General features: G+C 40.9%; 1 protein-coding gene across 4 annotated transcripts in view; it reads left to right on the plus strand.

Moving 5' to 3' along the window:
* Pias1 (protein inhibitor of activated STAT 1) overlaps positions 1–23,356 on the plus strand; it is a 115,772-nt gene extending 92,416 nt beyond the window's left edge. For 3 of the 4 annotated variants that reach the window (XM_052188086.1, XM_052188087.1, XM_052188085.1), the window contains exons 8-14: positions 2,550–2,623; positions 8,515–8,675; positions 11,323–11,453; positions 12,440–12,620; positions 15,538–15,680; positions 18,491–18,528; positions 21,157–21,689. In XM_052188086.1, coding sequence (XP_052044046.1) covers positions 2,550–2,623; positions 8,515–8,675; positions 11,323–11,453; positions 12,440–12,620; positions 15,538–15,680; positions 18,491–18,528; positions 21,157–21,450 — 1,022 coding nt within the window. In that variant the 3' untranslated portion in view covers positions 21,451–21,689. Of the gene's footprint in view, positions 1–2,549; positions 2,624–8,514; positions 8,676–11,322; positions 11,454–12,439; positions 12,621–15,537; positions 15,681–18,490; positions 18,529–21,156; positions 21,690–22,181 lie in introns of those variants that run through there. The other variant, XM_052188088.1, reaches the window with a different exon arrangement.
* The last annotated feature ends 3,862 nt before the right edge of the window (positions 23,357–27,218 follow it).

The raw sequence follows: 27,218 nt of genomic DNA on the forward strand, positions 1-27,218 counted from the left end.
CTAAAGTGACTTGATAAGTCAGAATTCTGATTTCGTGACTCAGGGAATTCTTCTCTTACTGCCTAGCCAATGTGACCATTGAGCTATGATTTCAAGGCCGATATTATGCTGTTGCTGCATTTAAGTACAAGTTTATCCAAAACTTAGACAGTTACTATTTCCATTACTGTGTAGGAGGGTGCTGCTGGGCCCATTGGTAAAGACATGCAGAATGGATGGTGTCTTACTCAGGATTCTTTAGAGCTAGTGAGAACCAGGAAGATAAAAATAGAAAGACTGGGAGGGAAAAAAATTATAGAGAACCTGGCTTACCTGTTTTTGGAGGCTGGGAAGTCCCACAGTGCCATCTGCAAGCAGGAGAAGCAGGAAAGCACGGCTGAGCACAAGGCCAAGGGCTCAGAGGAACCAACGCTGTAACTCCGAGCTGATGGCTGCAGAGCCCAGGCTGCTGAGGTGAATACTGAAACCCAAAGGCTGAGTTCCAGGATTCTTTCTATTCTGTCCTCCCCACTTGCCAGCTCCCTTACATGTTGAGGGCTGCTCTTCTGTCACCTAGTTCATGAACTCACATGCCAGTCTCTTCTCAGACATCCTCAGAGACACAGTTATTTGTTTTCTGGGGAGTGGGGAGTTGCGCTTTGTTATTGTTATTTGGGATTTTGTTTTGTCTTGTGACGGGGGTCTCATACTATAGCCCAGGCTATCCTGGAATTCACATATAGACCAGGGTGTTCAGGTCTTATAGCAATCCTCCTGGGATTACAAAGTCACTTTGCCCTGCTGATTAAGTTAGTATTCTTTCAAATTATTTTATAAGGAAGGATTAGCTAAAGTTGGATAAATAACTTCCTAATTTGTTGATATTATAACTATCCTATTTGTTGATATTATAGTGTGATGACTCTCTTTTCCAAATTAAAGTCCAGAGGTTTTATGGCTTTAGGGATATAAAAATCAGCCTAAGAATAAGAAATACATACAGACTTTAAAAACTTCAGATTTCCGGTCTACAAAATAACTTCTTAGTCTGGCATCAGAATCTGTGTGGAGCTTTTAAACCACCCATTCATGTCCATCTTCCCCAGTCTAATGTGATCAGTTACACAATAGAATGTTCTAGATGTAGCGCAGATGTGCTTCTATGTTGAGATCCCCTAATATAAGACAGCCCTTCAATAGACTGTCCAAAACTTGGGCCATCTAAAAATTCCAAACTACACGCTGTGATCACATACTTCATAAAGGCTGACTTCTTAGTTCTTCGAGTGGCAGTCACCACCTAGACATCTGCTTATCAGTTTGTGCTTCCTATGTTAGCATTGTGGTCATGATTATTGTGAGCCGCTCTACCAACTATGGGTAAAGACTTACAGCCACTCTACCTCAGTCCCTATTCCTAAGATTTCTAGAATATTTTTTTCTGGATATTTCCTGACTCAATGTTTCTGTTGGTTCCTGTCATCAGAGGTAACTGCTGCTGCAGGTTTACACATGTAGTCTTAGTCAGTGATCTAGTACTATGGAGAGACACCATGACTGAGGCAACTCTTATAAAAAGAATTATTTAATTGGGGGCTTCCTCCATTGTCATCATGGCTAGGAGCATGAAGGGCACATGTTGAAGCAGTACCTGAGAGCAAAATCCTGATCTATAGGCAAAGAAAGAGCAAGCGGGAGACTGGGCCTTGGCTTGGGTTTTTGAAACCTCAAAGCCCACCCCCAGTGACACACTTCCTCCCCTCCTAGTCCTTCTCAAATAGTGCCACTCCCAGGTGACCAAGCATTCAAATATATGAAGCTGTGGGGGCCATTCTTACTCAAATTGCCATACTTGGGAAGTATAAAGAATCTTTTATAGTAAACTGGAGGACAATAAAAAATAGCCATGAAAAGTAAAAATATTAGTACCTCCTTCTTTGAAAATTGTAGGAAATTGGAACTGAAAATATGTAGAGTATCTGGTGTGGCTTCTGGATTTCCTGTAAATAACATTAGTGGAAAGAGGCAGATTGACTTGCTAAAGACAGCACAGTGAGCCTACAGGTAAATGGCAAGATTCCATTACATGGTAAAGAATACTTGGGCTTTTTCTTTTATAATTTGAAAGTAGAGTTAGTATGTTTATAATGTTTTGTTCATTTTCTGGCTTTGTAAACTTACTTTTATCATGTGCTTTATTACTTTCCTTTAAAATAAAAGAATGCAAACATAATTTAAAAAAAAAAAAACAGTAGTATCTTAGAGTACTAACTAAAAAAGACCACCCAGCCCTGGAGCACACAAGCTGCTGTAGGGCCAGCTTCCTGTGGGCCGTGATGCAGTGCCAGGGCCTTTCAGGATCCTCAGCCAGCTACAGAGTGACGCCCTCCTCCACTTGCTTACCGTGAAGGGCAGAAGCCAAGTAACTACTCTTAGCTTTCCAGGCAGGTGATTGGAAGATAATTGTGTAGGTTGTTTAGGTTTTTAAGTTTTAAGCTTCTTTTTCAATGTTATATTAGTAATGTCTTTAATAAAGTTGTTCTACTTGTTTTCTCTCCAATGCATTTCAGTTAAAGAGAAGTTAACTGCAGATCCAGATAGTGAGATAGCTACTACCAGCCTACGGGTTTCGCTGCTGTGTCCAGTAAGTGTTTGCTAATGCTTGCTTTTGAGTATATATACACTTCTTTTTACTGAGTGTGAGACATTCTTGCTTACTTTAAGGCTCTCCCTGTTCTACACTATCAGAGTTTATCAGAATGGAAAGCCCCTTAAGCATAGGACTATGAGCTGACATTCTAAAGTGTGCCTTATTCATAGTGTGTATTATCTAAGTACTGCCTTCAATAAACAACTGTTTCTCAGGTTCCAGCTAGAAGAGCAGAGTAGGGAGTGCTGTGGTGTTTCCATACTCCACTAATTCAAACAGGACTTTTCTGGATAAAAGTTGAGCACAGTTATCCACATCACAATTTAACTATTTTGTTAACAGTAGCTATAAGAATCCACCATTTAAAACCTATGCCAGCTGGGCGTGACACATACCTTTAATCCTAGCATTTGTGGGCGGAGACAAGTGAATCTGAGTTGAGACTAGCCTGGTTTATCGAGCTCCAAGATGACTTTGTCTTCAAGAAAATTAAAAACAACGACAAACGCAAAGCAAAAAATGCCATTCCTAATACTACACACACACACACACACACACACACACACACACAGAGCACTAGGTCTGGAGACCCATGCCTATAGTTTCAACACTTAGATAGGGCTGAGTTAGACGGATTACCATAAATTCAAGGACAGCTAAATTACCATAACAACACCCTGTCTTAATTTAAAAAGAGGAGGAGGAGAAAGGAAATTCTGTTCTACCTGACTGAATTTCTTATGCCTATAGAATTAATTAACTTAATACTTATAAGCCAGAAAGGGAATGAAACAATTATTTGACCAAATGATTAAAACTATAAGCAAAAAAAATGTGTTGAAGTTCATTTCATACCTAATTTGTTGGTGGGCCCACCAAGATTAGGGATGGCAGTTGAATATTGCTTCATATGAAAGAAGTTGAAGATTAATAATAAACTGCTGACATTTTGGTTAATCAAATTAACTATATTCAAATGTATAAAAAAAGGAAAGGACACTTGTCTCCTGGTTTGCCTGGATTGTTCAGGAAGTTGTCATTGGAAGCTTTCAGCATCGATATGCTGCAAACCTAAGAGGGTGGTAATTTCTTGTTTTTTTAAGAAGCAACAAGTTTTGCAAATATTTAAATATTATTTATCCTTCATCATAGCCTAGTATTGCTTACTAAGCCTTAACTCATTGGTGTATGATTAGTTTATAACTCTGTCTTCTGCATGTTTCCTAAAGCTGAGGTCCTCTCTGCTCTTCACATACCCTTATGGCCATAGAAGACACAGTGCAGTTAGAAGCCACTGTGTCCTTTTGCCATGGCTGTGCTGTCTGTTCTGTGAATGACTTTCCTTCTGAGACCTCTTTGTAGCCTGTCTTCCTTAAGAAAAGTATTGTTACTATTATTAAAATTCTTTAATAACCAGATAAATGTTAAAGAATCATAAAATTGGTTCAAGATTAGGAAGGTAGAAGGTGAGGGGAAAAAAGCTTTAAATAAAATAATTTAAAATAACACATCCTATTCTTTTTCTCCAACTTGACTTAACCTACTCTCCCTTTCGTGGTTTCTTGCTCTTTCATTTCATTGTAAAACCCCAGTTGAGAAGATATGGTAAGACCACAGAAGATTCATTTCCCATTTAAATCACTAGAGAAGTCTTGTTTCTCTGCACTCCCATCTTAAAAGTGTTCACAGGTGCACTAACATGTGCTGTTGAGAACTCTGAGCCCTCGCAGGAACTGTGTTCATAGGAAGCAGCAGCCGTCACACGCTTGGCAGCAGCTTCAGTCAGGAGCTGTGCTCTTCTTCTGGGACTTGGGTGCTTTCCCCATGTTACTGGGACATAGGGATCACATTTTGCTTCTTACACGTCTTGATTTACTGAGCCAGCTTCTAATTTGATGTCCCCCTGTGCTCCTCTCCCATTAGTTCCAACAGTTTCAGCAGCTCATTGTAAATTAGCATCTGCTTTAAATTTTGGACTATAAAAAAGCTACTATATGTAATATATAATTACAATATGTCATGAGTTTCTATTTGGCTAAAGGGATAATTCCCCCTATAGTTATTCCAGAATAGCAAGGCCATATATTTTTAGGTATGTTTTTGCTCAAAAGTAAAATACAGTTGTGATAACTCATCTATATATCAAATTTATGGAATCATAAAAAGAGATTTGTTCTTTGAAATATGTAAATATGCTGTCTGACTGTGCATTTCTATTTCCCTTTTGTACTATGCAGAGCTCAGAATAAATGAGTTTCTGTTATTTGTGTGCCATTTAGCTAAAGGCAACAAAAATAATTAAAATGCTTTTTCTCTTTGAGGATTGTCTGTTCTAATTTATTAAGAACAGAGATGGAAATGTTGAAAAGTCTGATGTGAACTGTTCCACGGACCTGTAAACCCAAACATAGATAATTTAGAGTCGATAGAAGAGAGAAAATAAATTAGAAATTTATTTTATGAGTACTTATTAGTATGAAGAACCTAAAGATATTTTAAGTATCGATCATACTTTCTTATTATAAAGAAGTCCATGTTGTCATGACACTGTAGGCTTCTGCTGGTGTAAGCCGGCTTACAACCAGTTTCTTCTCATGCAGCATCATGAGCTGTAGCACGGCTGAGTAATGTCAGCCTCACTAGAAAACATGCTCAGGGTTTCTCTGTGTAGCCCTGGCTGTCCTGGAACTCACTCTGTATACCAGGCTAGCCTCGAACTCAGAAATCTGCTTGCCTCTGCCTCCCAAAGTTCTGGGATTACAGGCGTGCACTACCACCGCCTGGCTGAGAACTAACTTTGTAATCAAAAGAATAAACTGCTTAGAGCTTGCCTCTTCTGATATCATGTTAGAAATAATAGATGCCTGTTTGTCTGGTAGACACTTAAATCTAGTCATTGATTTTAAAATGAGAGACAGGAGGATTCTTCATATAAGTGTTACTTAATGATTCTTTGAGATGACATTTGTGGTGTACTAAAAGTCCATATATTTGAACATGAGCTTTTGGTTTCTTATGCCATTTATAACTGTCATTCCTATACTGTTTACTTGTCAGTTTGCTTTCAGACTATAGGTCACCTTGTCGGTGAAGCTCCCCACAAAGTCGTGGGATTGTTCTCTTGCCTCTGTGCAGAGGACTAACTGAACAGCTTTATGACATTCCTTACTGAACTTATATTCCATTCTTATGATTTGATTTCCATAAGCATATGAAAAAAGGCCAAAACCAAATTTATTCTGGCAACAGAAGATCCATTGCTTGTTTACCATTAGCTAAGCCATTTATTAATTCATCAACAGTTTCCAAGGTATGATCTAGTTGATGGTGCCAAATTAAATTTTTATTTATCCTTTTATTTTTATATACTTTTAGTGGTGGGCCATTAGCTTGTTTGTTTGAAACACATGACCATCTTGCCCAGACTGGTCTCAGTCTCACTATACAGACTGAGAATGATCTTGAACAGCTTCCCTTTCCAAGTGCTGGGATTCCAGAACCAGATATGTGAATCACAGTGCTAGAACTCGGAGCTTCTTGCATGTTAGGCAAATGTTCTACTGACTACATCTCAGCCTCAAATTCAGTTTTTATATCTTAAATTAGACTTTAACTGTGAAATGCAAATTTCTATTGGTTGCTTATTATTTCGTGAAGAAAGCATAGGTTGAGAGTCCCATGGGAGCGCAGTGCCAGCACATAAGCACCCAGCTGGAGAGCTGTGGGGCTCCCCCTGATGTTTCATGCAGACGGGAAGGAGGAGGATGTCAAAATCCAAGCAATAAGCCACGGACTTTATTTATACTTTGAAAGAGGTAGTTCTTAAAGACTTTCCTCTCACATGCCTTTATTCCTATAATCCCCAGTGTCTTCACATCTTTGAGACATAAAGAGTTTCTCTTAGGACTGCTAGCATGCACAGCTGACAGTCTATCAGTATACGAAACTATCTTCCTATGGTATAGTAAGTACTTTTTCAAAACTGGGGCCAAGGACATGAGTCTGACCTGTTTCCAGTAGGAGATACACAAAGAAATAAAACAGTATGATCTTGTTCAGGGTAGAGCTGCACACAGATAAGGGCATTCTCAGTTTACTCCTGGTCCTCCTCTCTGTGCTTTGGACATGATAAATGGTGTTCCTCCTGGCTTAAGTTGTTAGCATGTTCCGAGTCCTTTTAAAATTCTTTATCACTGCATCCAGTGAAAGTAGAGAGGAGATGGTGCTATTTGCTAGGTAGAAAAGGAGATCCAGAAGTACAGTAAATCATTGGAATCAGAATAATAATTTAGGGCCCATGACAGTTGGTGTCCTTGGTAGACAAAGAAATTACACGTTTCCCTGAAATTTTTATAAGCCAAGAACCTTTTCCTCATTTAACTCACAAACATATGGAAAGTCTTTTTCATGAACTTACCAAATAATATTATTATAGAGAGTGAGTAGCTTACATGCTCTATGGCCATTATGGACTTAGAAAACCCTGTAGCGGTGATGGAGATCATAATACAGTACTCCTCATGCAGGTCCCAGCAATATAGAAACCTTGGGCTCAAGCAACAAGCAGTGTAGGATTAAAGAGGACCTCCATATGTGGAGTAGAGTCAGCATAGTCAACAGTTATTGGGCAAGAAAAATGTCCCCAAATGTACTAGCGATGTCTGAGAGCCGGGGCTGTTGGCTGTGTGGTGATGCCCAGTGAGGAGAGAGATTCAGAGTACACATCTGTCTCCTCTTCAGAGCTGTGCCAGCCGTTATACCTCACATCATGGAGGAAATGGGAGATTTGGGCTTCATCCTGTGAACTGAGTATTCATTCAGAGATGAGGTTAGCATTCATACTGATCTCCATGTCTTCTTTTTTCTAAATCTCTAAGTAGATGGTTCTTAACTTTTTCAGGTCAAAGACTGATTTAAGAGAGAGTTACAAATACAGTTCAGAGGTAAAGTCATTGGCTAGCAACCGTGAGGCCCCAGGTTCAACACCCACACACATGTGCACACACAGGATGTGAGAGCACACTCACAGGGATTCAGACATTCCCAACAAGAAACTCACCGCAGTCTGTAGATGGTAGTAAATGGTTCTTATGGTAGACTATTCATAGTCACTGTGTGATACTGCAGTAGTTCACCCTTCAAATAGGTTTCTCAAAAGAATATGTTTTATTTTCTTCCATAGTAGTGAAACACACACATAGAGCCTGTTTTTATATTAAAATTTTTACTTTTTAAAAATTAAAATGTAAGTATAATATTTTCCCTTTCCCCTTTCCTTTTTCTAATCCCTCTGAAGTACCCTTTCCTTTGCTCACTCTCAAACTCACAGCCTCTTTTCTTTGTTTTTACACAGGCACACACACACACACACACACACACACACACACACGCATGTGTGCCAAATATATAAATATAATCTGCTCAGTCCATATGACTGTTACTTGTGTATATATATATAATTTCAGAGCTGGTCATTTGATACCTGATAACCAATTAGGATCATCCCCGGGAGAGACTGTTTGTTCTAATCTCAGCATCCTTCAGTTGTCTCTATATAATTCTTTGTCTAGGAGTGGCCCCCCCTACAGGATTTTCCTGTAGCGTGTCTGTTGGTATCATCCTTATTCAGGATGTTTTAGGTAGCAATACTGTTAGAGTATTGACAGCTTCTCTATTGTTCCTAGGACGTAGTCTAGGCAGATCCTGTGCTCCTCTGGCTCGACACTCTGTCTGCCCCTCTTCCATGATAGTAACTGAGCCTTAGGCACAGGGTCGTGGACATAACACACTTTTAATCATAGTACATGCATGTTTTACTGCGGGAAGTCATTGCAACCTGAGTTTGCAGCAGTACATACTAACATTGACTTCTGCCTTTCTTAAAGCTTGGAAAAATGCGACTGACAATCCCCTGTCGGGCGCTTACCTGTTCTCACCTTCAGTGTTTTGATGCAACTCTTTACATTCAAATGAATGAGAAAAAACCAACATGGGTTTGTCCTGTCTGTGATAAGAAGGCGCCATATGAACACCTTATTATTGACGGGTATGTATGTTAAGATCTCTGTTTTTCTACTATTCAAGTTTGTGATAAATCCTAGGGGTAATTTTTTCAAAGGTGTTTGTTTATAGAATTTTTATTATTCTAGAAATCAGTGAGTAATTAAAAGTGAGTAACTAGTATTGTAAATACTTTTCATCTTTTAGGGTTTTTAAAAAACATTTAGAGCCGGGCGGTGGTGGCGCACGCCTGTAATCCCAGCACTCTGGGAGGCAGAGGCAGGCGGATTTCTGAATTAGAGGCCAGCCTGGTCTACAAAGTGAGTTCCAGGACAGCCAGGGCTACACAGAGAAACCCTGTCTCAAAAAAACCAAATCCCCCCCAAAAAAAATAAATAAATAAATAAAAAATAAAAAATAAAAAAACATTTATTTGGGAACATACATTGTAAACACATGTCAGAAGATAGCATTGGAGAGTTGGTTCTTTTATTCTACCGTTTTGAGGATCAAACTTAGGATGTTAGGCTTGGTAGCAGGAACCTTTCCACCATCTTGGTGTCTCTTTCCTCTTTAAAACATTTTTTAACATTTATTTTCTTTATGGCTGTGTTTATTCTGTTTGTGAAAATACATGCTTTTTCCTTTTTTTTTCACTACCTTCTGTTTATTATTTTAAAGCAGTAGTTCTAAGCAGACTCTCTCTATATAGAGATAGATAGATAGATAGATAGATAGATAGATAGATAGACAGATAGACAGACAGACAGACAGACAGACAGACATTTGTGCATGTGCATTGAGTATATCTAAGACCTACAAAGTATATTGAGAGAATGCATGATCAGATTTTGAGATTCTGGCAATTCAAACTCATCCAAATAAATAAACAAACAAACAAATAGCTTTTGGTGCTGAACAAATGGCTTAGCAGTTAAGAGCTATACTGCTTTTGTAGGTTTACCCAAGTTCAGTTCCCAGCTCCAGTGTAAGATGCTCTTTTCTATACTCCATGTGCACATAGCGCCCCCCCCCACACTCACAAAAACAATTTAAACAATTTGTAAATAATACAGTTTCTTTTTACAGTTGGGATTTTTAGTAGAAGCTTGGCTTCTGTCCTGTCCACCAAGCCCTGCTGTCTACTGTTGGGGCTCCTGGCCAAGGACAGCCAGCTGATAGCAGTTCCCATTGTTGTGATACTTCTGTTTCTAGCCTTGTCTTTCCCCTTTTGTGTCTCGGTCTCTGTCCTCATCGTTGTGGCACAGTGAGTGACAGGCCTCCTTATTAGCCATTTGTCTGTTGGGTTTGACCTGTTGGTATTTGGCCGAGTCTGGCATTCCCCTTAGGGTTTTTGTTTGCCTTTTTGCCACTGAACAAGAAACAAGGAAATGCATTATGAAAAGGGAAAAATTCCTCCCTAATATTTCTAGTATTCTTCAGCAAAACACTCCAACAAGACAGTTTATTTATAGTATATGAGAAAACATAAGAGCCTTGAAGGCAATAATATAAGAAATTGAATGTATTTATCAATAGACTTAGAACCCAGAGCTTTAAAAATGTCGTCTCGGGTGAATATGAGTAAATAGTGTTTCCTGTTGGATTTTTCAGAAATGAAATGATAACCAACTTGTAAATTTAGATTAATAGTAATATTTTACCAGCTCTGTATAGTATGTGTCTTAGTTCTTTCTTTTCTTATAATACAGATCTCTCTTGCTCTTTCAAAAACAGAATACGAAATAAAAGACATTTTTAGTAAAACTTCTAGTTTAGTTTTTACATAAATTCTGATTATATGCTATTAATAACTTTTAGTCTTTGGTTTCATTTAATATTATGACTGAGTAATTTGGCCACAATGAATTTCTTGCATTCCCTATAAATACTCTTTTATTACCAATGTATTCTGTTTGGATTTAACTGTTGGTTAGATTTTTTTATATTATTTATTTATGAGCAATGATCTTATGAGCAATATGCAGTATAGAATGTAAAGTATAAAGAAAAAACTGAATATATATAAAATCACCTAAAGATAATTAGTGTGTGCTTTTATTCACACACAGAATCTTGTTTTGAGATGTTTTTAACCATCTCAGTTTTTGTTTTTTTTTTTAATGGTTTTTCTTTTTCTTTTTTTTTTTTTCCTCGAGACAGGGTTTCTCTGTATAGCCCTGGCTGTCCTGGAACTCACTCTGTAGATCAGGCTGGCCTTGAACTCAGAAATCCACCTGCCTCTGCCTCCCGAGTGCTGGGATTACAGGCGTGCGCCACCACCGCCTGGCTAACCATCTCAGTTTTTATGAACATTTTTCTGTATCTTTAAAACTCTTGGAGATGAGACAAAGTGCTTGCTGCCCAACAGCCTGAGTTGGTAGAGAACCAATTCATACATGTTGTCTTTAGACCTCCACATATGCACTGTGGCACCTACCCACCCATATAACACAAACTAAAGAAATATTTTTAAGTTGTCATTTCTTTCCAAGCTACATGACATCTTTATGTAAACGTTCTCCAGTTAGCATAACTGTTCCCTGTTTAGCACACGTGAGAGAAGGAATGCCGTTTGTCTGCTCTACTTCCCTGACTTCCATTAACTACTCACAAAACATAGATGATCTAAGTGTTCCAAGTTATGGTTCTCACGTCTCTCTCATTTAAAACATGTCCTATCGTCTGTCTAGGTTGTTTATGGAAATCCTAAAGTACTGCACAGACTGCGATGAAATACAGTTTAAGGAGGACGGCTCGTGGGCGCCAATGAGGTCGAAAAAGGAGGTGCAAGAAGTCAGCGCCTCCTACAACGGAGTGGACGGTGAGCGCTTCCACGGCCTGGGTGGCGCTGCTGTGCTACACCATGGTTCTTAATGTCGAGATGCAGGCTGTTGAAATACTGCGCAGTACAAATAGCTCAGTAATTCTTAGGTTGTTGGTTAAATGTCCACAAATAGCAGGATTCCTTTTAAATCAACTTTTTTGCCAGCCTTAAGATTTTTTGTGGTACTAGATTTCAAAGCAGTCTAAAGTCACTTTTAAAGTCATCATTTTGAAGTACCTACCTTTTTAAAAGTTTGAATACTTTTGATGCAAAGTAATGAACAGTGCTGTTTTTCTTCTTTTTTGTTGTTGTTGTTTTCATTTAGTTTTGTTTTGTTTTAGACTTTGGAGTCTCATTTTTTGAATTCACTTACCTCTGCCTCCTGAATGTAAGACCCAAGGTATGCAGCGCCACACTCCGCTGCTTTTTTCTTTAAATATTTATGTATATGTGTGGATAGATTTGACTTTTGGTGTTTTGTTAGGAAAGGACCAGTATTTTTGAAGTATTTTTGATGCTGTCTAGATAAACATATTTAACACACAATCCTGCTATAAAACAACTTGTATTCTAAAGTAGATAGAAAAGATACTTTTTTTTTTTTTTTTTTTTTTTTTTTTTTTTTTTGGTAAAACAGACCTCTCTATGTATGTAGCTGTAGCTGTCCTGTAACTCACTATCTAGACCAAGCTGGTCTTGAACTCAGAGAGAGAGATCTTTTCCTTTAGCCTCTGCCTCCAGAATTCTGGGATTAATAAAGACTTTATGATACATTTTGATTATTCTAATTAAAAATGATTTTTCAAAATAATTGATTAACAAACAATAAAAAAGCCATAGTTTTAGGTGCAGTGAAGCAGAGCTACCTCACTTCTTCACTCTGCCACCATAGTGTCGCTTCGTTAAACGGATGTGCTCATCAACAGGGACACTGAGAAGAGCATTGACACATTGGGTCTTGTGTTTTAATCATTCCCACACAGGATGCTTGAGCTCCACATTGGAGCATCAAGTAGCTTCCCACAACCAATCCTCAAACAAAAACAAGAAGGTCGAGGTAATTGACCTAACCATTGACAGTTCATCAGATGAAGAGGAGGAGGAACCCCCTGCCAAGAGGACCTGTCCTTCCCTGTCTCCTACATCACCACTAAGTAATAAAGGGTGAGTGCTGCCAGGACCTTTCCAAAACACTCATATGGACGTTCATCTGCAAAGCAGGGTAAAGGCTGCCAGGGAAACCATTGTGTTTGAGTACAAAATGTCGATAGACTTTTCCCAGGGATGTGACAGTTGTGATGAAGTAAAGTACTGTTCTCCAAGGGTTTGTATATAGGATTCATCATATCAAGAGATGTTTCTGGACCTGGAGAGATGGCTCAGCAATTAAGAGTACTTGGTGTTCTACCCTCAGTTCCCAGCACTCATGTGGTGGTACACAACTTCTGCTCCAGATGACACCATCTGGCTTTCAAGGGTGTACACATGAGGATCTCCAAGATTTTTTTTTTTTTTGCATTTAACCAGGTTTTTTGTTTTGTTGTTGTTGTTGATACTTGTTTGTTTTATTTGTATATAAATAAAATATAATTTGGATGTCAGAAAATAACCTTCAGGTATTGCTTCTCTCCCTCTACCATGTGTCAGACTTAGATTGCCAGACTTAATAGCAAGTGCCTTTACCCACTGAGCAATCTCACTAGCCCTCTTTTAACCAATTTTTGATAAATATTGTGAATAAAATTACTTTTGGATCAGGTGTAGTGGGATACACTTTTTAATCCCAGCATGTGGGGAAGGCAGAGGCAAATGGATCTCTGAGTTCCAAAACAACCTGATAAATATGAAACCCTATCTCAAAAAAAGAAAGAGGAGGGGGGGGCTCTTTCCCTTTCCCTATGTTCTCTCCTCATATTTGAGGTGCGGCTTTCCTTTCAGGGTCTTTTTACAGTCATTGCCCAGTTATAGTCTGGTAGCAGCCACCTTGTTGGGACTCCATACTACATGCGCGGTTGAGCCACTAGCCTCTCCCCAGTGGACTTCTTCAGTGTACACAGTACATTTCTTCTGTGAACTCTTGACTGCTCTGCCATTCTGCTGACCTTTGTGACCAGCCTAGACTTGGACAGAACAGTGCACAGCTATCTTAGCTCTTAGAAAACAGAGCAAGGCTGATCTTCTCTGAATGTGAGGAGGTCCATTGAAATGCCTCTGCCTGGGTCAAAAACCACAAAGGATTAGACTTCATTTTTGCCTGCTTGTAGGTACTAAAAATTGGAATGTATTTGCTGGGATTTGTAGCACATGTTCATAACCCAATCACTCATAAGGCTGTTTAGGGCCAGCCCGAACTAGATGACATCCTGTCCAATAATAATAGTAGTAGTAGGGGTGGGGTAGGGGTGATGACAATGATGATTTCAATGTAGTAAGTCTTCTGAAGAACCTAGAGACCCAGATGGAATGCTTAGGTGACACACATGAATCCTGTGACACATGAGGGACACAAAGTGACTTTGGTAAATCTGGATATCTGCAGGAGATCTTAGAAGCAGCCTCCCACAGAAATCAGGAGGCAGCTGTATTGGTATATTTTTGTGCCATAATTGCAAATTTAAGATACTTTCTTTTGAAAAAAAATGATACTTTCTAAAAGCAAGTGTATAAGTACTCTGGAGTTAATTGTATGGTTGTCAAAATAGTCATATGTGAACTCTGCAGTATTTTTACTATTTTTTTAATTGGGAAAACTTTGGAGTCTTTAAAAATCTAATATTTTTTCTTTGAATATTTATTATAGTTCTTCCCAAAATAGCTCTGTTTATTATGTTTGGAAAATTAGTTGCATTAACTATTTCCCTGAATTTGCCCATGATAAATTGAACCTGCAAATGCCAGAGCCTTCTCTGTGGATATGTAGATAAAGCCTGGATGTCTCCAGCATTTTTAAAAGAGTGGCTGCATCCGCAGAGCTGTGAGTGTTCACAGAAACAACCAGCCAGTAGCTGTAACACTAAGCCTAGCAGGTCATTTGCTGCTGTGCATTGTAATAAGGAAATATGCTTGAGAGCACTCACAAATAGAAGACAGGCAGCCATCCACAACTGGAAAGAGTCAGGCACTGTAGCACCTTGCTGAGCATTCCCTTCACCCAGAAGTTTCATTCTGTTTACTAGACTGGGGTGTTTGTGAAGGCTAGCAGTCAACTGCTTTCTCCTGTTAGAATCTCTTAAGCATAGACAAGGACACAGTTAAAGAAAATAGCATTTTCTAGAGGTTTATATTTACATTGATTGAGAGTATCCCATTCAGAAAGTATAGTGCATACTCATAATGAGGATTCTGTTCCTGGAAATTTAAGCTTGGTGTCATTTGAAGTGCTCTGTACTATTAAATGTGTACCCCCCACCTGCAAGTATATGACATGGAGTATTGGAAATAAAAGACAGGTATGGGGAGTACTGGCTATAAAAGCATGATGATTCCCTAGATTGCATGTAAGGCCAGCTAGAGTACCATGCATGTCTAAGTCAAGAAGGCAGACAGAGTCAGGAGAAGCCCTGAGACCCATAAGCCATCTGGCCCAGTGTATCCAAGATCAGTGTAGGGATATGCAGGGGAAGCTGTTCTCTGCCCTCCGCATGTATGCATGCTTGCTATAGCACCCATATCCTACACTAGTGTACAAACACACTGTGCATTCAGAGTGAAGATGCCTGTATTTCTCCCTTTCTCGTTACTTTTTGTCATAACTCTTTCAAAGTCTTTCTTTCTTCCTTTTTTCTTTTATTTTGTTTGTTTGTTTGTTTGTTTTTGGTTTGGTTTGGGCATTTTGAGACAGGGTTTCTCTGTGTAGCCCTGGCTGTCCCGGAACTCACTCTGCATGCCAGGCTGGCCTTGAACTCAGAAATCCGCCTGTCTCTGCCAAGCGCTGGGATTAAAGGCGTGTGCCACCACGCCCGGCTTTGTTTGGGTTTTTTTGTTACTGTTTTTTTAATTTTTTGTCAGAAAGAGTAGGGCTTATTGTGGGATACAGTTGCATTTGTTAAACTGTTATTTTCTGAACATTTCTTTTTCACAGCATTTTAAGTCTTCCTCATCAAGCGTCGCCTGTGTCCCGCACCCCAAGCCTTCCTGCTGTAGATACAAGTTACATCAACACCTCCCTCATCCAGGACTACAGGCACCCTTTCCACATGACGCCCATGCCTTATGACTTACAAGGTGAGTTCCTGCTCCTTCGCTGTGTCACACAGGCTGAGGAATGTCTTCACTCTTGAGTGGCTGCAGTCTGGGAATGGGTGCCTAGGGGAAAAGTGAGTAGAGAGAGAACATAGCTTTGGGTCTTCCTGACACCCCAGCCCTCACTGCTCTGGGAATGCCGGGCCAGTGATCTGGAGGTCTTGTGAGTTTCCCAGTATTCCATAGGCTGTAGGCATACTTCCTGTATGTGATAGAGTGAGTGTTGGGTTTTGTTCTTTGATTGTGACTGCATGTAACAGATAGATACTGTGTGTAGCTATATTTTATTACAAGAGATGGACTTGCCGGGTAGCCCTGGTTTTGACCTGGAGCTCTCCATATAATAGACCAGACTGGCCTCAAACATGCTGTCATCCTCCTGCCTCTGCCTTCTATAGTTAGGATAGTAGGCATGCACTGTATTGTGGAGGTGCTACGTGCCATAGCACACATGGAGGTCTGAGGGTCGCCTGCAGGAATTCAGTTTCCTTCCACCATGTTGGTTTAGGGAGCAAACTCTGTCATCAACTTTGGTGGCAAGAGCCACCAAGTTGGTGAAGGCACTGAGGCCTATAACATTTTTAATTTTTTTTTTTTTTTTTTTTTTTTTGAGACAGGGTTTCTCTGTGTAGTCCTGGCTGTCCTGGAATTCACTCTGTAGACCAGACTGGCCTCGAACTCAGAAATCCACCTGCCTCTGCCTCCCAAGTGCTGGGATTACAGGTGTGTGCCACCACGCCTGGCTAATTTTTTTTTTTTTTTTTTTTTTTTTTTTTTTTTGAGATAGTCTTTCTATGTGGTCCTGGTTGGCCTCAAAGTCATAGATATCCACCAGCCAGCATACACTGTCATACACAGACTCATCTTTTCTTTTAAAAGTTTGATATGTCAGTACATTCATTTGTATCTCAAAAAGAATTTTAGCTATAGATGTATCTTTATAACTTGCAGTGGCGTATGGACTAATTGTCCATAACTTTGCAGAGGCCGGGCACTCTGAGCAATTTTCTTGACAGCTCTACTTACCTATTTGCACACTTGCATCACTGTGCATGCATCCTGGAGGCCTCTCTTCTGCTGTGGATGGGAATGGTTGCCAGCTTTTGTACGCAAGGTTGGATGTCAGCATGAGGCCATTGGTTTTCTTGCTCTTTGTTATGTCAGTGCTGAGTAATGTTACCATTATGTAAGTTAGGAAGGGTCTGCTTGTAGCCAGGAAATAGGATCAGGCTTTTTGTGATGCCACCAGACACTTATTTTTAAAGACAAGGTCTCCTATATCTCAGATCCTACTGCCTCTTCCTCCTGAATATTAAGATTAAGAGTATGTGCCACCATGCCTAGCCATGCAGACACCTTTGAGTTTTAATCTGGACTAGATGACAGAAAGTGAATACTTTGACAAGGAGAATTAAAAGTTTTGCAACAGTTTGTGTGGCTCTTAAATTTTGACCTGTAAAGTCAACCCAAAAGTCATGAGAGACCCTAAGAGGCACTTGTGTGGAGTGAACTAGATGGAAAGGCTACTTAAGGGCTAGAGGTGCAGCTCCGTGTGTAGAATGGTTGCCAAGTGTGCATGGGTTTCATGATGATGGGTTTGAGTCCCAGTACCAGATTAACTAAACATGGTAGGAAGTATGTGCCTGTAATCCCAGCACTCAGAAAATGAAGACTTGGGCAGGAGAGATGGCTCAGTGGGTAAGAGCACTGACTGTTCTTCCAGAGATTCTGAGTTCATTTCCCAGCAACCACATGGTGGCTCACAACCATCTCTAACAGGATCTGATGTCTTCTTCTGGTGTGTCTGAAGACAGCTACAGTGTATTCATATAAATAAATATATAAAATTAAGAAAAAAAAAGTGAAGACTTGATTAAGAAGTTCCAAGTCAGCATAGTTTATGGCTAGTCTGCTCTACATGAGATTCCATCAGACAGGCAGATAGGTAGGTAGGTAGGTAGGTAGGTAGGTAGGTAGGTAGGTAGGTAGATAGATAGATAGATAGATAGATAGATAGATAGATAGATAGATAGATAGTTACAGAGATTAAATAAAAACAAGGTATTGTTTCCAAAACTTGGGCGTTGTCCTTCACAGTCTACAGGTGGAAGAGCATAGAGCCCCAGCTTGACTGCTTGGGGTTCAGGTTATTCTTTGTTTGTTTGTTTGGGTAGGTTTTGTTTGTGTTTGTTGTTGTTTGAGACAGTCTTTCTGGTTTATTTGAGACAGGGTTTCTCTGTGTAGCCCTGGCTGTCCTGGAACTCACTCTGTAGACCAGGCTGGCCTTGAACTCAGAAATCCGCTGCCTCTGCCTCCCAAGTGCTGGAACCAAAGGCAGGCGCCACCACCTTTGAGACTGTCTTTCATTTCCACCTTAGCAGGCCTGGAAGTTGCTGTGTGTAGACCAGGCTAGCCTCTAACTAAGAAATCTGTCGGCAGAGCAGTTGGTGGTGCACACCTATAATCCCAGCACTCTGGGAGGAGTTCAAGGCCAGCCTGGTCTACAGAGTGAGTTCCAGGATAGCCAGGGCTATACAGAGAAACCCTGTCTCGAAAAAAACAAAATCCATAAAACCAGGGGGGGTGGAGAGGGAAGGAGGGAGAGAGGAAGGAGAGGAGAAATCTGTCTCCTTCAAGTGCTAGAATTAAAGATGTGTGCCACCGTGGACCATCAGTTTAAATAGGAACCCAGAGGGCATGGGGTGTGAGACTAAAGTGCTGGATATTTAGAAAAGTTTGGTTTTTCTTTTTGTTGTTTTTTTTCCTGAGGTCATTTTTTTTTCTTTCCGCAGGATTAGATTTCTTTCCTTTCTTATCAGGAGACAATCAGGTATGTCAAATAATCTACTTCTTTAATTGTATATTAAAATACATAAAAGTATAATACATAGCCAGAAGAAAGAGTAAATTTCCTTAGGAGATAGAGTGCATGTGCTCAAAGTTGCTCTGTCTGAAAGAATTTAATAAAAGCATTATTCATCACCCTTCACCCTCAGTAAAGGGAAAAGGCAGTGAGGCGTGTGACGACGTGTGAGAGTGTCCTGGTGTCCAGACATCATAGCTGCTGTAGCCTGCTGCACTGCCAGTGGTATGCTTGATACGTCGAGTTGTGTGTGGTCTGTGAGCAGCAGAGGTCGATTGCCTCAGCTCAACAGTATGCTGTGCTTCCTCCTCCTGTGTATTGCGTCATCTTCTCCCATGCTTGATTCTAGCTCATATTGCTTTGTTCATCTCAGTCCCTAAATGTCCAAAATGAGTTGCTGAAAGGCTATACCTAATGACTTGGATACAAAATTAAAAGTGATGAAGGAGTATGGAAGGAAACAGTCAGTGATTCTTATCCACCAGTCAGGCTGTCCCATTGCACCAGAGCTACAGACTTGAAAAGCAAGAACAAAGTGGAAGAAGTCTCATCGGAAACAGTGAGGCAGACACAGATTGAGAAAGGCCTGCTTCAGCCATAGAAAAGTGGCTAAGGACATGGACTAAGGACCAGACACAAAAGCTCCTCCCTCTTCGGGACTGTAGCTGTCACTGTCAAACAGTGGCCCAGGCTGCTGTCCAGAACGCCCTCCTGGGTTTCATGCCAGCAAGCTGAAGCCCTGATTGAAGAGTAGTGAACCGTGTAAGAAGCTGTGCATCAGTGACAGTGCTCATGTGCGTCCTCTCGTGCCTGTGTCAGGGTGCTGGGCATGTTCCAACAGCATAACTGACCCAACCAGGAGGACTGAGTCAAGGAGATTTTTTTTTAGGGTTTCATACATGAGTATACTTTATATTATTTCCATCCATCTCTTTCCCTCCTTCAGCTCTTCCTATGGCCCTGTATATACCTTGTTAATTTTGTATTACTATTGCATACATGGCGTTGCTTGGTGTAACATAGCACGTGTTTGGAAGTCAAAGGTCAGCTATGTGGAGTCAGCCCTCTCCACCTCTGTATGCGCTCCACCCATTGAGCTCAAGTAGTTGGGCTACACAGCAAGCACCTTTATCTGCTGAGCCTCCATGCTGGCTCATCAAAGAGATTTAGTGGCCTTTGGAACCCACTGCCCGAGTTACTGTCCAAGCGACACTGCCACAGGAACACTGAGGAGTCCACAGACATCAGCCCCTCCAGATGCTTGAGAATACGGACATCAGGAAAGGGCATGTTTGTTTCACATGGTTCACACGTGCATCTCAGATGGAAGGGCCAAACCAAGCAAAGCACCACAGCGTGTTCTGAAGGTGGGCACCTGTTCAGCGTGCTCCCTGGTAGTCCTCAAGGATCCAGAAGCAGGCGTTGTCCCTGTCCTGAAAACCTTCCAGGAAAACAAGATGTGGCTAGTAGACTGATTCTAACCTCTGCCTGGCCTGTGTAGACCTAAGCAGGGAGCGGGGATGATGAATTTGTCTTTTTAGCAAAATATGTAACTATATCTCATAGGGTATAGACAGGAAGAAAGGAATTTTTTGCATAGCCATATGGTGTATCCATGTTTTAAGTGTTACTATAAAGAATAAAGTAGTCAGAAGCTAAAGATTTGTAGGCAGTTAATGGTTAATGGGGGAGACATTTTCTTCAGTGGTGTAGCCACTGGTAGGTTGTCTGTGCTCTGTAAGCAACACTGAATGAACTCCTTGGGACACATACATGTTCGAAGTAGACTGTTGGGAAAAAGGAGACCAGCTAGAGGGAGAGGGACAAGAGAAAGTAGTAGAAGCAGTTATGATTAAAAGACATATGCATGTGAAAGTGTTAGAACTCATTGTGCTTAATGAGTATGTTACAGATGTTTCAAAACAAAACTGTTATGCAACTGTGGTTAATTAAAGGTAGCTTTGGGATTTTTTTTTTTTTAATAAATGTAGAATGGCCTAAGCATAGAGTGCTGGTAAACCCACAGTAGTACATAAATCCATCCTCAGTCTTTACAGCCACTCAGCAGCGGTCCCTGACCCAGAGAGACTTGCAGCCCTACACCCCCGGCTCTGAGACTGCCCCATGCAGGTGGACATTGCTTGATTTTTACAGCAAGTTCTTCCTGCCCTTTCCAGCTCAGAGATGTTCATGTGCGCAGATACTGTGCCCAGCACCTACAGTGCTGAGAGCAGAAACAGGCTGCACTGAGCTGCAGCCAGGGCACTGGAGCAGCTGAACATCTGTGATACAGTTCTCAGGCTGAACTTGCCATTGGAAATGTGGGATGTATCCTTCCTACTGCTTCTGAACACCTCAGAAATAGAGGGCTAAGAACTGCATGCAATACAAACTAAAACGTACGCATGCACACACAATCTGAAATGTTATTCCAGTTTCAGACAGGAATGACTTTCATGCCAAAGCGCTCTCAGTAATAGTGACCAGTCATTTACTACAGAATGTATTGTCACTTGAGGAGCCTTGCTCTGCTGAGAAGAGTCCACAGAGGTGCATCTGATTGTAACAGAGTGTTTTGTCTCTGGTCCCTCCTAGCATTACAACACCTCCCTGCTTGCCGCAGCGGCAGCGGCGGTCTCAGATGACCAGGACCTCCTGCACTCCTCCCGGTTTTTCCCGTATACCTCCTCGCAGATGTTTCTCGATCAGCTAAGTGCAGGAGGGAGCACTTCTCTGCCAGCCACCAACGGAAGCAGTAGCGGCAGCAACAGCAGCCTTGTGTCTTCCAACAGTCTGAGGGAGAGCCATGGCCATGGTGTGGCCAGCAGGAGCAGCGCAGACACAGCGTCCATCTTTGGCATCATACCAGACATTATCTCGTTGGACTGACGCCCTCACCCTGCTGCTCCTACCCCATCCCAGATTAAATGACTTGGCAGAAGAGAACTCTATGCTCTGTTTTACCTTATCCTGTTTAGAAAAGTATACAAGCGTGGTTTTTTTCCTTTTTTTTTAGGGAAAAAAATTAAAAGAAATGTACAGAGAACAAAACTATATTTTCAGTTTTACTTTTGTATATAAATCTAAGACTGCCTGTCTGATAAAACACTTGTTTAAAAAAAAAAGAAAGAAAAGAAAAAGAAAAGAAAAAACAAGCACCCACAAACCTTCAGTTCATATTTTCTGGATTCTGAAGACTTTTCACCATTTGTCCTATGGTTTGGGTTTTATTTTACTTCAATGGCATTATCTTTCTTGCAATAACAGAAACAGTTGCATGTATGAGGTTTAAATTGTGGGCTTTGTTGTGGGGAAGGGGTTGGGATAGCTTTGATTTCCATGTTTTTAAAGACTTGGATTCTGTCTCTGTGTGTGTGCGCGTTTTCCCAGCCTTAAGTTATGAATCTCGTCTGTCTCAGTGCATCCCCTTTGTTTTCAGGACAGAGCTCGAGTGGGTGAGTGAGTGAGTGCGTGTGTGCGTGCGTGCCTGTGTGCACTGTTCTGTCGTCACTGTCCCCTCCTCCTCAGATTGCATTTGGTTAATATCAGTTCTTTGCCTCTTTCAAAATCCCTCAGAGGTCTTGAACGCTTGTGTGAGCATCTTTTTCAACTCTCCCCAGGTGCATGTTCTCCATCACAGATCCTCTGTGATCTACTGTCCACCCTCTACGAGTGTGTTTCCCAGAAGTGCTGAAGCAAAAGCTGCCTGGATAAGCAGTCTGTGGGCAAGCCCTGGAATGACAATACACTTTTGTTAATTCTAAATCTGAATTGCCAGTATTCTGTATGTAAGCCAAGGCTGTGAGCACCTGCATTTTGACAACAGGGTAACAAGTTTTTCTTGAGGATCTACATACCAAAATGGGATGTGAAAGAACCCTTGTAACCCCATGGGGTGTGGAATGCCTCTGCAGCTGGCAGAGGACTTTCTGTTCCACCAAAAGAAAAGAAGGAAGGAAAGAAGTCAGTTACCCTAAAGTTAAAGTACAGCCCAGCCCATATGTGGATCCATAGCAAAGCTATCTGAGAAACAGTTGAAACGCAAATACCACCTTAGTGATTTTGGTCTTCTGGCTCTGAGTATACTTCCTTTCTTGGCCATGTTCTTTTCTCCTTCACCTTTTAGTGGCAAATGTGACATAGAAAGCCCCCCCTACCTTTTTTTTTAATTCAAGGATCAACTGGTCTTACCTACTACTCTCAATAGCAGAATATGTAAATATATTGAAATTTGTTTCAGGAGTTGATTAAGGGTCAAAGGAAGTAAAAAGTGCTTCTTGTACTTGAGAGTCAGCAGAGAAGAATGCATGCTCCTTACTACAGTGGGAGCCAGATGGCAGTGGGGGAGGGGCACACCATCGCCAGGTCCTGCACTGGCTTTTTATGTTACACCTTTGTGTTCTCAAGAGTTGGGGAAGAACCATCTTTGTGTGTAGTAAACTTGTTTTAAGCCTTGTATTCATAACAGAAGGACTGATATCAATCCAGGTAGAAGAAGTCAAGATGTCTTCAGTTGTATGATAAAGCAAGTGGTTCACATGACAGTGCGGCATCTAAAAATAATACCTGTTTTATAGTGTCTCTCTGCTACTAAACTGTCAACTTGAATTTTTGAAAAAAGTTGGTGTTGATATGTATATGTGTGTGTGTATATATGTATTTATAAACAAGTGTGTGTGAGTAACATCATCGTCTTCCCCTACGCATGTGTGTGTTCCACACAGAAATGGCTGTTTTAGAGTCACAAAACAATTCGCAATAAAACAAGACATTTGTTGTCAGTTCAAACCAGAAATAGTTATGTTTTTAAATTCATCTGATGTTGTGAGTACACGTTCTGCCATCTCTCATTACTTTATTAATTTAGACTCGTTTCAGATACCATAATTTGTATCTAAATTGGGATTATAGTGGAAATCACTAAAATTTTGAGGTGTTTCTATTAACATAGCAATAGGAAACATTTTAACTGAGATAAAATGAATAGTTTTCTTTCTTCTTGGTTTGGTTTGGGTGCTTCTGGTTAGGTTTGCTTCTGGTTACTGTTGTTAGTAGTCTTAGGATATTGATCCATAGGTTTTTGTGTCTAATGCTGAATTACAAACTTAGAACAATCCAGTTTAAACCAGCTCTCTGCATTCTTCATGCCAGTTATAGAAGGGTCACTTTCCTTCTGTGCCTGCCTTGTACCAACCTAAGGGGAGAATGGATAATTGGAGAAATAGATGCCCTGTGGCTTTGGTCATGTCCCCATGGGAGAACAAATGGTTTGGTTGTCTGTGTATTTTAGTTCCTTCCACTTACTGAGGAGCTCACCTCTTCAGTGTTGGCTTTCTAAAATGTCGCACATGGTCAAGTTCAGTCAGAGACTTTCACAACTCTTAATAATTATTAGAGTCCCACACCACTTTATCTCCTGCATTTAAAAGAAAAAATTGCATGGTCACTTTGTCCTCTTTTGTTGTTGTTTTTCCTTAGCCCGCCCTCACTCCCCAGCCCTGCCAGCCTTGATTGATAGACTGTGGACAAATACTGTTCTCAGCATCTTTCATTCAGCAAGTTGCTAGGAGCCCCTTCCTTAGTCTCTGTTACTAACCTGTACACGTGTGCTCTGTACAGTACCGTGTGTTCTGTACAGTACCGTGTGTGTGCTCCTGTCTATAAGCACACATCATCGATAAAGTAGCCATTCAACCAGGAGGGTGGAGGTGGCTTTAACTTACTATGTGGGCATTACTGGACCCATTTTTTAATATGAAACTTAACCATGCATACTTTGTTGACCAATTCATTTTAAGTATTAAAGTTGTTCCATTGCTAATTTAGATGTTATACATCTACATTACTGACTTAAAGAAAATGTGGGTTTTTCGAAAACACTAAAGTTTTGAAAACTGTGGGTTCTTTTGGTGGTGGTAGTGATGGTGGTATATTTTTTGTTGCTTTTTGTTTTGTTCTTTTTTTGGCCAATTTTCCTTTGAGACAAGTCTGTGAAACCGAATGAAAATATATCCCAATTGTAAATGAATAATGGAGAAAGCACCTAGTTTTTAAAGCAATTTCAATTTTAAATACATGCAACTTTCAGAATCTTCAGGACTCTTAAAGCACATTTGAATTTATTTTGATAAGAATTTTGTTTTGTGGATATACATTGAATTCTGTTTGTTTGTTTGTTTGTTTTTTAATTAAATGCAAAGCGTAGATTTTAAGGAGGGAGGGAGAGTAGCCGGTGGTCCCAGAGCGTGCTGCTGCTGTTTTATTAACAAAGGGGAAGATGTATATAAATAGATAAAGGTTACCATAAATTCCATGAACTTAAATCTGTGATTCATTGCCTTAAAGACTTTCTCTCTTAGGATTTCCATACCGCATGCCAAACCAGTAAAATGGCTTTTAAAAATGTATAGTAGACCAATGTCAGTTTGTATAAAAGTACCAAGTGGAAATATTTATTACATGCATTGGAGAAAAGTTGTTTCCCTGTTGAATGTTACCTGTTTCTGTAGAGCTCTTTAGATGTAATAAAAGAGAAGCCTTCAGTTAATCTGTGTTCTGTAAAATGCTACTCCTGGGCCCACCAGGGAACAGTCCCGAGAAAAGTAATGGTGCTGCATGCTCTGGGGCCTGCCACCCAGATGTTCCAAAGCATGACAAGTAACTACTACCTTGCCGTCGTGCTTTGAGACCTTTCCTTATTAGTATACAGCTCACCTTAAATCCTAAAGGTACGAGTTGTCTTTCTGTCATGCAAACATCATACTTTATGGTGAGCAACTAGGTGCTAGGAACACTTGTCGTAATTTGAGGAATGCATAAGAGGGGACCCTGAGGCAGCAAAGCCATCCCTGATACAACTTTGTAAACCAGACTTCAGGAGGGTGAGCTCACCTTGCCACCCATGACTAGAGCAGTGGGTAGGGAAGAGCAGCCCAGGTCTGTGCAGACCGCCTGCTAGGCATGTACTCTTTTCAGGCTCTACTGGAGATTCCACTTAGCCAAATAAGATTCATAAAAGGTGCATTAAAACTACACTGGGGACAGTGATGGCGCACTCCTTTAGTCTCAGTACCTGGGAGAGTTCGAGGCCAGCCTGGTCTAGAAGAGTGAGTTCTAGGACAGCCAGGAATATACAGAGAACCCTGTCTCAAAAAAACAAAACAACAACAACAAAAGTAAATAAAATTGGATTTATTTGCTTAAAAAAATACACTGGAGGCTGGATGTTGTCGCTCTCACCTTTAATCCCACCTCTGAAGGGCAGAGACAGGTGGATATCTGAGATCAAAGCCAGCTTAGTGTGCAGAGCAAGTTCCAGGACAGCAAGGACTACACAGAGAAACCCTGTCTCAAAAAAAGCCAAGAAAAACAAAAACACAAACCCTACACTGGAAGGCTGGAAGTATTTGGCAGAATGCTTGCCTGGAACATTGTCAATCCCCAGTGTCAAATAAAAGATGCATAGTATAGACCTGTTACCTCAGCACTGGGGATGCATAGTATAGACCGGTCATCTCAGCACTGGGGATGCATAGTATAGACTGTCATCTCAGCACTGGGGATGCATAGTATAGACTGTCATCTCAGCACTGGGGATGCATAGTATAGACCTGTCATCTCAGCACTGGGGACGTATAGTATAGACCTGTCATCTCAGCTCTGGGGATGCATAGTATAGACCTGTCATCTCAGCACTGGGGATGCATAGTATAGACTGTCATCTCAGCACTGGGGACGCATAGTATAGACCTGTCATCTCAGCACTCGGGACGCATAGTATAGACTGTCATTTCAGCTCTGGGGATGCATAGTATAGACCTGTCATCTCAGCACTGGGGATGCATAGTATAGACTGGTCATCTCGGCTCTGGGGACGCATAGTATAGACCTGTCATCTCGGCACTGGGGATGCATAGTATAGACTGTCATCTCGGCACTGGGGATGCATAGTATACTGTCATCTCGGCTCTGGGGATGCATAGTATAGACCTGTCATCTCAGCACTGGGGATGCATAGTATAGACTGTCATCTCAGCACTGGGGATGCATAGTATAGACCTGTCATCTCAGCACTGGGGAGGTGGAGGCAAGGTGATCAAGGGCATCCTCCAGAAATTTGAGGTAAATTTGGGAATCATGAGATCCTGACTTTATTTTTAAAAAAAAAAAAAAGTCACTGTCAGACATCAGAACGGTAGACAGTACCTGTAGCCTAGGGCCCAGCCTCTTCCCAGCCTGCCCCCCACACAGCATCAGCATGGATCAGTCAGATCTCGAATTCTAGACTGGCGAGCAGATGTGATTCTAGCTATGGCTAGAGTCAGGTGCTGGGATCTGGAACCTTCCTGCTCAACAGGGAAATAAATATACAGCCGACTCTCTGGAGGACTCACTCCCCCAGGAGGACTCGAGTGGGAATTAAGAAGTTTTTGCTGCATTTGACCTATGCTTATTCCGGCTTCTTTCAGGCTCCCTGGAACAGCCCAGAAATTCTACATTTTTATCTTTGTGTTTCCCAGACTGGCTCTTGCATTGTATCTCATGTTGGCCTCAAACCAACATCCCCTTTGAAGGAATGTACCACTATTATTTAGCTTTTTGTGTTTGATTTTGTTTTGGGGTTTTTTTGTTTTTGTTTTTGTTTTTTTTTTTTTTTT

This window comes from Apodemus sylvaticus, chromosome 7, assembly GCF_947179515.1.
Source record: "Apodemus sylvaticus chromosome 7, mApoSyl1.1, whole genome shotgun sequence".
Taxonomy (NCBI): domain Eukaryota; kingdom Metazoa; phylum Chordata; class Mammalia; order Rodentia; family Muridae; genus Apodemus; species Apodemus sylvaticus.